Here is a 10668-nt window from a genome sequence, read left to right on the forward strand (position 1 = left end):
AATACCCCTTGTAAGCTAGTGAAAATATGGAGAAACCTAAGAAGCCATTGGAACTGCTGGATTAAAATGTTGGGCCTCAACTCAGTTGGAAATTGCAATTGAGCAAAAAGCCTCGGTAAGCCATCAATGGCCATCAGGAGGGGAAAATCAGTCTATTGTCATTTCTAGTGAGCTGCTGGTGAATGGAATGCAGGTAGGTATTAAGGAAATACCTTGATAACTGAGCTCACCTGATACATCTTTAGCCTTAGGGACTGGTTGTGATTTTGAAAGAAAAACTAAATCCTGTTTATTTTCTGGGTGGCTTCTTGCTAATGAATATACAATTAAAGTAGAATAGATCTGCATTGTGACCTGATAATGAGCTAATGATGATTGAACCCTGCAGTCGTGAAACCAGTGACAGTATTAAATCAAACAGGGATTAACAATTAAATATTAACAGCTGATCAAAACATCAGATAGATGTCAGCAGAATTTGAATAATGAAGCAATGCAGTACTGGACTGGTTACAAAAATTAACCTAGTAAAACTAAGAGCTGCTGGGACCTTTTCCTGATCCTCTTGTGCAGGAGACAGATCCTCAAAACCTACCAAAGAGTTTGGCTAGAACAGAAGCATGATTAAGGATTTAACTCTTATTCTATACAGATACTGAAGAAGAGAGGCTCACAAGTGTTGATGCAATATTCTTCTTCATATGCAAAGAATATTTGTACATAAATTCTTTGCATGTGAAGTGTATTTGAGGAGGATGAGTTAAGGCAGTATTTGGGGTATGTGTGTGCTCTATTTGTGTGCCCCAAGGAGGAACACAGGGCTGAAGGGACTAAAGGACCTAATCCTTAATATTCATCCCTGATCAGGGCATAGACATTCAGTGCCCACTGAGCCACTCCTTGGTATGACCCACGTGTTGCAAGTCACAAAACAGCTCCCACCACCTTAAAACAAGCTGAAGGCCACGAGGACAAAGGCACAAAATTCTCCTCAAGTGCTGAACAAGAGAAATCAGTGGTCTGAGATTTGTAATTACACCTGCATTTCTTCTGTGCTAAACAAAAAATAAATCTTCACAGCAAGAAATAACCTTTGTGCTCAGAAAAAGTTGTAGAAAACAGCAGCAAGAGGCTGGCGGGCATCCCTGAGTGTTTGTGGGGAGGGATAATGGGCTGGCTGCACAGGCTGGGGAGTTTTTATTCGGAGTTGATGATGTCTTTGCTGGGTACCTCCTCCCCAGGAGCATCTCTGAGCTGGGTGAGCCAGGCTGAGGCTGCCTGCAGCATCTCTCCTCCCTCGGGGAGGCTGAGGGAGCATTTGCCTCTCTGGGCAGGAGCAGGGATGTGGGCAGTGGAGCAGTCACTGAACACAGCTCTGCCTCTGGGGTGTGTTCACCCTCCATCTCCTTCCCAGTGTGAAGTAGCAGGGAAGCAGGGGCACAGCCCAGGAGCAGACCCAAAAATGTTCCAAGACTTACCCTGCCCTGGCAGAGAGTATCAGCAGTACTTTGGGGCAGCTCTCCTGCCCCAAAGACCCCCAGAAAACACATTTCTGATGTGTCTGTCAAAAAGTTCAAAAAGAAAAAAAAAAAACCAAAAACCAACCACCAAGCCCTGTATGCAGTTTCCTGCAATAACAGACAAAAATTCCTGTCACCTCCAGATCTCTTTGTGCATTCTTGGTATAATCTGTGAATTCATCACATCGCTCATAACTCTGGCACTCGTTGTCTCTCAGGACCTTGTAAAAAAGCCTCCATCACCTCTCCTACTGTGTTTACATCTGTTTGATGTAGCTCATCTGTTGGCAGTAACCTGCTCTCAGTTTGGGCTGACATAAACGTCTGCCAGCCCAAGCAGCATGAACTCTGCAGGCACGAACTCTGCAGGCACGAGCCTCCCTTGCCTGCGCAGCAGAGCTACCACATGGCTCTTGCTGAGATGGTTGTGCTGTGGTCTGAGCCCTGTGGAGGTGCCCGGGCCTCCAGCAGAGCCATGTGGACCTGCTGTTGTCCTGTCTGTTCCAGCCCTGGGTGCTTCTCCACTTGCTGCCATGTCAGGGCTGGGTCATGTTTTGGCCCCGTTGGTCAGTCCTGTGCTGCAGCACAAGGTGCTGCTTCCAGAATAACCCATCAGAGGACTCAGCCCTTCATTTTCCATCATAGGAGTTATCAGAAGTACTGCTTGGGATACAGCTCACTCCATCCTCAGCCAGCCCATCTCCCTCTGGCCCACATAACATAAGGTTTCACTTCACACTGTCTGGGAGAAGGAAATCCAGCCTCCCCATCAAGCAGTCCATGGAGGAAGCCTGCACACATCCAGCTGAGACTCCACTGCCCCTAAGCAGATAAATCTCTGTGCTGGGAGACTTTTCTCAACCCTCAGTGCCCATGATATGGTGTGGTGCCCATGGTCAGAAAGGACTGAATTTGGACAGTTCCTACCAACCATAAGAAAACTCTGTCTCAGCTTCTCTCTCTGTTAAAGACATGAAAAAATGTTCATATCCATTCTTAGGAAACATGTTAAGCCATACAGGGTTTTTCCTCTCCCACCCTAGTGAAGACCTGGGTGATGTTCTAACCTCATCCAGCCTATGGCAGCCTGGATTGCAGCAGGGGACAGCAGTCCTGAACTAGGTTTAAATACCTTTTGATGGAAAGGGACAATAGATTTTAGTATCGTTTACCCTAGTTTCTGGCTAATGTAGATATATTGTAATGCACAAGTTCAGATTTTGGATCTTCACTCACTTTGCCCAAGCAATGTTTTTATTAAGCAGAATGAAGCTGGCAATTTCCAGATTTCAGTGAGTTTAGAGCATCTGTAGTGTACCTTTTAATACTGACTGAGAAAGACTGTATTTTTCAGGGAAGATTGCACCTTCATTTACAATCTTTTCTCAGTGCAAAGGTTCATGGACCAAAGAGAGGGTCAGACATTTAACACAGTTCTTATCTCCTGGAAAGCTCCCCAGCTGCCTGTAAAAGGGGCAGACCCCCATGCTGAGTGCACCAGGTCCAGATGTTGGTCAGACAGTCAGTCCCTTCCTTCGCCAGGATTATCTCCTTTGTACACTCTGTTGACACATGGCCAGACATGGAACAGATCCATCTTGCAGTTTGGGGATCTTCATGCGGAACACTGGTGTCTGATTCAGGAATGGCTGATTTCTCTCACTTCTACCAATAGTGTTAAGACAAATGCTGAAAAGAGTTTGTGTTGGTTATTTCAGTCCATGCCCACACAAGTGGCCTCAGCACCCAAGACAAGAGGATTCCAGAAAGTAGGATCTTCTCAGAGTTTGCTTTCTTGGAGGAAAGGTATTTTGAAGCTCTCATAATGCAGACACTGTAGCATTCAGTAGATCCTTGAAATTCAACTGCATCTGTATCACAATCACAGGAACTTGAGTCTCTGTGCAATCCCCTAGGAACAAAAGCAGAGCTCTTTCTGGAGCACTTACCTCCTCCTCACACCCTTGTGTCCACTGCATACATTTTGGAGGTGGCTGTTTGCGAGGACGGGAAATGCGCGTTTGTTACGACGGTCATGGCTGAGGAATAACCTTTCCTCAAGGGGTAGGCAGAATGGAGTCTTCCAGAACTGGTCTCTGTGAGGCACAGGGAGAGAAATAGGAATTGCAAATGAGTGCTTGGTGACTTTCGGCTGGAAAGTTTCGTTATTCAGGGAAAGCAGCACCCCAAGATGTGACATAATAACAACACACCTTATGTCATCCTTACACCTCAGCTCCCACATGAAGACCTTGATGTGCTTTCTAGAGCTGCCTAAGACTATTCTCATTTTACAGCTGAAAACATCGCCACTGGAGAGGAGCAACCATGGCAAAGGACATTCCCCACCCTGTGCACCTGTAGCACACCCTGAGCTGTGGCTCTATCCCTGAGCTGTGCTTCAGCTGTGCTTCCTCACCTCTGAAGAGATACATGCAGCAGGTGAGCAGAGATCCAGACAAGAAGCAGCCAAATGACCCTGCCATGCCGAGCCAGCAGGACCAACCAAACTTGTACTGGATACCCAGGAAGACGTTGTGGAAGAGCAGAGAGGAGCGCTCCACGTAGACGTCCACGGCATACCACACAGAGCCCGTGATGCCAGGGAGACCTGCAGGGGACAGAGAGGTCACACAAAGAGCCACGAGGGATAAAATCTACAGCTCCTGTCTGCTGGGTCAGACTTCAGGGTGGGAAGACCTTCCTGGGATGGCAGGTTTTGGGCCCTGTCCATGCTCAGCCTTCAGCAGATTCACCCTGGCTCCTGCTGATATCCTTGCTGCCAGGCAGAGGCTGCACCTCACGGCTTGGCATTCACACACACCTCCAGTACACTGGCAGCACTCAGGTTTCTGCAGCAAAAGGCAGAAAGCTCCTCCCCTTTCAGCTGCTTGTAAAGTTGTCTCCAGAATTTAATTTTCTGATGTGTTTTGATTTTCAGAACTTTGATGATGCTTTTCAGACAAACTTTGAGAAATGAATGGAAGGTGCTTAAAAGAACCTCTTGACATGTTTTACATGTGCTCCCAGTGGCTGGGGTGAGTTATTAAATCTGCTTAGATTGAAGAAGAGGTAGCTGCTTGATATTGGCATAAAGTCAAATGATATTATTTGGTACCTGTTTGGCTATTTATTTTTGTATTTAAAATTCTCCCACTGGCTGTAACAGCCAAGCACCTCAGCTAGTTGGGTATTTATCACCTCTAAGGGACAGACATGTTATTATCCTTTTATTAGAGACCAGCTGCAGAGATTTTGTGTTGAGTGACTTGCCCAAGGTCACGCAATCTGTGGCAGAGCCAGAAACCAAACCAGGATGCCAGGACTTTCTAGTCCTTCAGCAACTGGTCTGGAGACCTGCAGCAAGGTCTCTTTGCCATATCAACAACCTCGACTGCTCCACAGTGAAACAGCAGAAGTCAGTCAGTCAGCTCAAAGCCAATACACCTGGTCAAAACATGAACTGAAAGGAGATCAGCTACATGCTGTTTGAGGCAGGTGGTGAACAGAAGAAGCTGCATTATACAAATAAATAAAGATCCTTCCTCCAACAGAAAATCACCAACCAAAATAAAAGAAGGCTTTTAATGCTTCCCCACTTTGCTAAAGGGTGTGCTACAGAATGGGGACACAGTGGGGAAATACCTGCAAGGAGCAGCATAACCCCAGACGCCAGGCAGATGCGCAGCTTGATGAGAGGCTCATCGGGAAGGAATTTCACACAGTCCAGTCCCAAGACCAGGAAGAGAAATCCAAATCCTGACAGGATGTCTGCTGTTATCATCATGGCTCGGGTCAGCACCAGCTTCACTGCAGGATAAAAGCAGATCAATCTAGTGCACAAGGAATAGAAATGTGGGCAGGTAATGGGGTCAGATCCCATAGGAACATTTTTTTCTGGTGGTTCAGCATTTTTCAGCTTCCCCTGGGAGTAATACCTGACTGAGAAAAGAAACATGCTTCTATTTATTTGTCACTGGGTAGAACAGATACTCTTAGTCTATACTCAAGTGTTCCCACCACTTGTAGAAACATCTCTGACTCTTACATACCAGAATGCTCAGCGTAGATGGAGTCGTACTCATCACAAGTTTGGATTCCATCAAAAACGTTTGTGACACATTCCCACCACAGGCCACGACATTTTATACTCACCTGTGGATTGAGAAGACAAAAAAGACCAAAGATTAAAATATCCACCAACACAGCAGGTGGGCATCTTAGCCCTTCAACAGAAATCCTGGTCCAGTTACAATGATGGTAAACCAGAGGGTTTAGCTTGAAGAGAAAAAGCAAAAGGATGGAGGAAAAGGACAATGTTTTCTGTGTCCCTACTAATGTTTTTACATTAGAGCAAAAAAATTCAGACTAGACATTAGGAAAAATAAACCTTGCCTACTGGTAAGGATAAAAATTCTGAAGGAAATTTCTGGGAGGAGCTGGGGGGTGGCTGACCAGAAAGATCTAAGCACAGGTTTGCTCACTGATTGCCAAACACTTGTCTAGGCTGAGCTGGGCAGGGCCATGGACCAGACAACCTGAGACTTTGTTGCCTGTGCTCCCCTTCCTTACACCGTCCTCCTGACAGAGGAGGAGGAGCTCAGAGAGAGGGAAAGGAGTGCAGAGGAGTCTGGATGTGAGCCCCTCTGCAGACACCTGGGGAGGGCTGCCCCAGATGACTCAGCTGTAAACACTGGCTGGAAAATGAGAGGCAGCCAGTGCTGATCCTGGCCCTGGGGCTCCCGGTGTGCTGCCAGCCGTGGGACCACGCGTGCCCAAGCCACAGTCATCCCTGATACATCCAGGCTGGGGCAGACAATGCAGCAGCATCATGCTTAATCGTCTCCGCTGTCCTCCAGCTGTGGATACCATTCCCAGCCCAGCCTTCCATAAATCACTTTAATATGGGAGGTGTTTTCATTACCAATGCAAATACGGCAACAAGCACCTCTGAAATATTCCTGGAATTGCTCATACGAGGAGCAGAGTTAATGTTGGTGCAGCTTTGGACTCCAGCCCGCCCACTGCTGCCAGCGACACCCGCTGCAGTTAATGGAAAGAGAAACTTTTCCAGCAAATGAGTTTCACACAGGGGAAGGGGACCAGGCTTGCTTGGATGATGCAATAAATTCATTTTTCTTGCACTGTGTAAATCACAAAGCAGATAATAACGTATCTCAGACACGTAATAAAGTCTTATTCAGGATGTGTTGAAGCCAACTGCAATATTTTCTCCACAACACAATGCCTGAGCCAAACTGTGCACCTCCTCTGTGATACTGCTCTCTGGATCTAAGGAGAGGAAAAATGACTTGCTACTTCAGACTGGCAGAAGAGATACTATTTATATTTGAACAAAAATAATCTACGTGTTTTGTTTCATGAAGATGAAAAGTGCTTAACATTTCTGAGAAATTCAGGGCATATTTAATGAAAAATACGATGAAAAATGAGAAGCACTGATGGAAAAAACTAATTTCATTGATTCTGTGCTTTTCAAGAGAACAGAGTCTTGTAAAACAATCTGCCGTGTTTACATTCAATGTATTTTTACCATGGCCCTCTTAATGCAGTTGCAGGTCCTCTTCTGTCATAACTCGCCACTGTTCAAGCTGTGCTTGAAATTAGCATATTTGTATTAAATTACATTTTGTTCCACTTGTATTTATATAATTTCTCTTTCCCCTCAAACCACCATAGGCTTTTTTATACTACTCTGCATTCAGCGAATAATGTCACTTACTTCCTCACTTGCTGGTATTATTAATGTGTTTTAAATCTTACAAGCAGCATCTACATCTAAATTATTTATAAAGAGACTAACAGGATTCCAGGCTTTGTCACCCTCCAAGCAAAACAGAGGTCTTAAGCACAACAGTTATGGTCTAGCTTGTGAAATAACCCCGTTCCCAGACTAACAACAACTTGATTCATGTTTTTAGTTTCTTGGGATGTTTCAGTTGTCAGAAACCAGCCCATCTCCACACAGCCTGTGTGCAGCCAGGGATAAATGTCCTATTGCCTGGTGCAGGAGGGGTAGGAACAGGTGTCACTGTGGGGACCTGTGGCTGCCCTGAGCCACTGGTGAGCATTTCCGGTTTCTGCTGCCAAGGGCTAACACTTGCTCCCCTCTGCTTTGTGCCCTGTTGATCCTTCTGGTTGTTAACCTGCTCTCAAGCCACCCCTGGGCATCTTCCCTTGTGCTGACAGCACAGACCTTCAGGCACACAGGAGCTCGCCGCTGTACAGGGGACAGGGGCCAGGGAATGGGGCATCGTGTGGGGACACGGATTTCCCCACCCCATGGCTGGACCCCTGCACCATGCTGGCAGCACTAATTCCCCATCAGGACTCTCCCCCTATAGCAGATCTCCTCCAGCTTCCCTGGGCCCAGCTGAGGACTCCCTGAGCAGCCAAACATCACAGCCATGCTCCTCATCCCCCACTCCGATTACGAAACAGGTTGCCACGACCTGCTTTCCCTAACACAAGTATGCATGTAAAACATGAACTGCATAATGACTGTAATACACATAATTATATCCTATTCATAATGTATAATTAATATTAAAATAATTCTCATACAGAAAAAGAAGAAGATTACAGAACAGGCTCACACTTCTCCTTGTGGGGAAAGCGGAGAAGACAAACATGTAAGCGTTGTTAGTCACAGTGTTTTACCGCACTCTGAGAAGGTGCCAGCAGACAATGATTACAAGCCCAGCTTGAGAGTAAAACAGGCAGCGTTTAACAGTAGTGGTGGTATTTATAATCCACCTGCAACAGGGAGGGCCTGTCTACACAATACAGCACTCGTTGAGAAGCAGATTATGGGCTTTTTCCACTACAAATTACCACAAAAATTGACCCAGCCCTGTCTTGATGCTTCACAGGGAGTCACCAGCTGTTGTTTTTGAAGGGAGGTGAGGGGCTGTGAAAGCTGAGTCAGGGCCCCTGCAGCCTCTCTGGAGGTGGCTGCTCCTGGCACTCCCTGGCGTCTTCTTCCTGGGATGTTCCTCTCCATGAGACCACAGTGAGGGTTTCATCCTCCCCAGCTGCTGGGGGCCAGGGTCAAAGCCAAGCAACCAGCCAAGAGCCAGCAGCTGCCCAAGGATGGAGTTCCCTTCTAGAGTCAAAGTTGCCTAACTTACCCTTTTTCCAGCTGAAAACAGGAGTCATTGCGGACTCTACGCCTTTCTGGCTGTGGACATTCCCCTGCTCAGAGAGGCAGTGAGTCATTAGGGTCATTAAGGAGATCAGTGGTCAGGTATTAAGGCTGGGGGCGTTTTTCTCCTTTGTTTAGTATTCACACTCAGTGCCGGAATGTGAGAATAGTGGTTGCTAATAACCAAACTGGGTGTTAATGGAGCACTGCGGACAGCCCATCGCAGGTGCCTTTGCGCCAGGAAGACAAGGTTACGCAGCCTCAGGGTAATGGACCAGTTCTTTACCGGACTCACTTTGCTCATGAGCTGGGCTTCCCTCATCCGGTTTTCCCCACAATTGGATTCCCTTGGCTCTTCTGAGTGTACTGATACCTTCATCTGAGTACTTCCTGAAAGGAATCTGGAACATGTCCCAAATGAAGAGTCATATCCCATCCAGCATCACTGGGTGCACTCTATTTGCCCTGTAAAGAGGCTCACTGAGCAGACACGCTGACCACCAGGAACTGCACTGCATTGGATCATCACCTCAGCACTTATATCCACCTTTCAGGGTTTCTGAGAGTCAGATGATCAGGATTTCTTGTGGCATAGAGAAAAAAAAAAAAAAAAACAACACGTTTTTCTTGTAATTAGTTTTCTTTGTAATTATCCTTTCCTTGGATAATTCACAGCTTTGTGTTCTGTAGCTAAACACAGCATTGCAATATGGTTTCATATGCTGGATAGCAGATAGAAAGTTTCCTCCTGATACATTTAGCCAAACTTTCTGTCTTGGAAGGTGTTTCACCTTCACTGCCTAAATGATCCAATTTGCCAGAGAGCAGATTCCTACACTGTGGACCTGCAGCTTAAATGCACAGAAATGATTGGCTGTGCTGGGAAGAAAATTACAAATCTGCAATATTGAGTGCTGGAGAAACAGTGATGATTTGGGGCCTGGAGTCTTTGGGGCACACCTTGCCTTTGAGCAGCAATCCAGTCCCTTGTTTGCAATTAACTTTTGCCAATACCTTTCTCTAATGTGAGAGTGCTACTGCCCACATGAGTTCCAGGAGATATTGAGACCCCATGCTCCCCTTAAATTTCTGGTAGCCCTGTAGCTCAATGGCTGTTCAGAAAAAGACTTGAAGAGCACAGTTGTACATGCTGGATGTCTCCACCAAGAAGTCTGAACTACAGAACTAGAAATGTCTCCAAAATATCCATGCAGGCTGGAGGTACAGGATAACTCTCCTCAAGTTCATGCACATTTAAAACCAGAGCCTGTAGATCTTTCCTGAACTTACTAAGTAAGAGCACAGTCTGGATAAAAAAAGTCTGGCAAAGAGAATTACACAGAATACCACTTTTCTCCTGCTCTTGCACAGTAATTATTTTCATTCTCATCCACTTTCATCCAGCACAACAGGGAGTAAGAACATGACAGTGGAACGGAGCAATGATACAAAGAACAAACTCTCTCTGGGACACATTGCTTTTGGTGATCAGGCTCTCCTCACCCCAATCTTACCTCCAGGGAGTCATCAGCATTCACCATCCAGCAGTCTGTCCAGGTAGATATTATCAGAAGCCCAGCAGAGAAAAAAGCAAAAACGCAGCCCACATATTGGAGGAAAAACTTCATGCCAGCAGGTGCTCAGCACATCCAAGGCAGTGTGAACAGGAGCACCCAGCCTTGTTCCTCAGGCCAGGGTAGAGAAAAGTCTCAGTGTCCCAGCTGACCAGCCCCTTCTCACAGTGACCATGAAGGGCAGAACCTCCTCACTTGAGCATGTGCCATCTGGTAGTGATGGCTTCAGGGGCAGAGCTCACCTGCCAGGGGTCAGGAGGAGGGTAAGAGTGCCCACGGGAGCTGCTGCAGCCAATCCGCCCTGCACCACTACGGCTCCTGTCATGCCTGACTGAAGAGAAATGGGGCTGTGTAAAGTGACATGCAGGGGACTGGAGCCCCGCACTGGCAGGGGAGAAAGGTATCATGG

The 10668-nt window shown here is 46.6% G+C and overlaps 1 protein-coding gene across 2 annotated transcripts; it reads right to left on the reverse strand.

Moving 5' to 3' along the window:
* Window positions 1-2672: 2672 nt before the first annotated feature.
* On the reverse strand, window positions 2673-10410 carry CLDN16 (claudin 16). Of its 2 annotated transcripts, XM_066193849.1 has the most exons (6): window positions 10200-10410; window positions 5573-5675; window positions 5166-5330; window positions 3940-4131; window positions 3470-3616; window positions 2673-3391 (listed from the first exon to the last, which is right to left on the reverse strand). In XM_066193849.1, the coding sequence occupies exons 1-5, from the start codon at window positions 10311-10313 to the stop codon at window positions 3477-3479; spliced, it is 714 nt and encodes a 237-aa protein (XP_066049946.1). In that variant the 5' UTR covers window positions 10314-10410; the 3' UTR covers window positions 2673-3391; window positions 3470-3476. The 2 variants fall into 2 exon arrangements, with proteins under 2 accessions (XP_066049946.1, XP_066049945.1); XM_066193848.1 differs by having other exon boundaries at window positions 2673-3616.
* Between the last annotated feature and the right edge of the window lie 258 nt (window positions 10411-10668).

Source organism: Chamaea fasciata, unplaced genomic scaffold (genome assembly GCF_029207755.1).
Source record: "Chamaea fasciata isolate MVZ Bird 193981 ecotype frontalis unplaced genomic scaffold, bChaFas1.0.hap1 SCAF_11, whole genome shotgun sequence".
NCBI lineage: Eukaryota > Metazoa > Chordata > Aves > Passeriformes > Sylviidae > Chamaea > Chamaea fasciata.

Bases quoted from the DNA above. Each gene is read 5' to 3' on its own strand.
- CLDN16 (XM_066193849.1), bottom strand. From the start codon at position 10,313: ATGAAGTTTTTCCTCCAATATGTGGGCTGCGTTTTTGCTTTTTTCTCT. The intron at 5,676-10,199 runs GTAAGATTGGGG...CTCAATCCACAG, and splicing joins ATGCTGATGACTCCCTGGAG to GTGAGTATAAAATGTCGTGG. The intron at 5,331-5,572 runs GTATGTAAGAGT...TTTATCCTGCAG, and splicing joins CATCTACGCTGAGCATTCTG to TGAAGCTGGTGCTGACCCGA.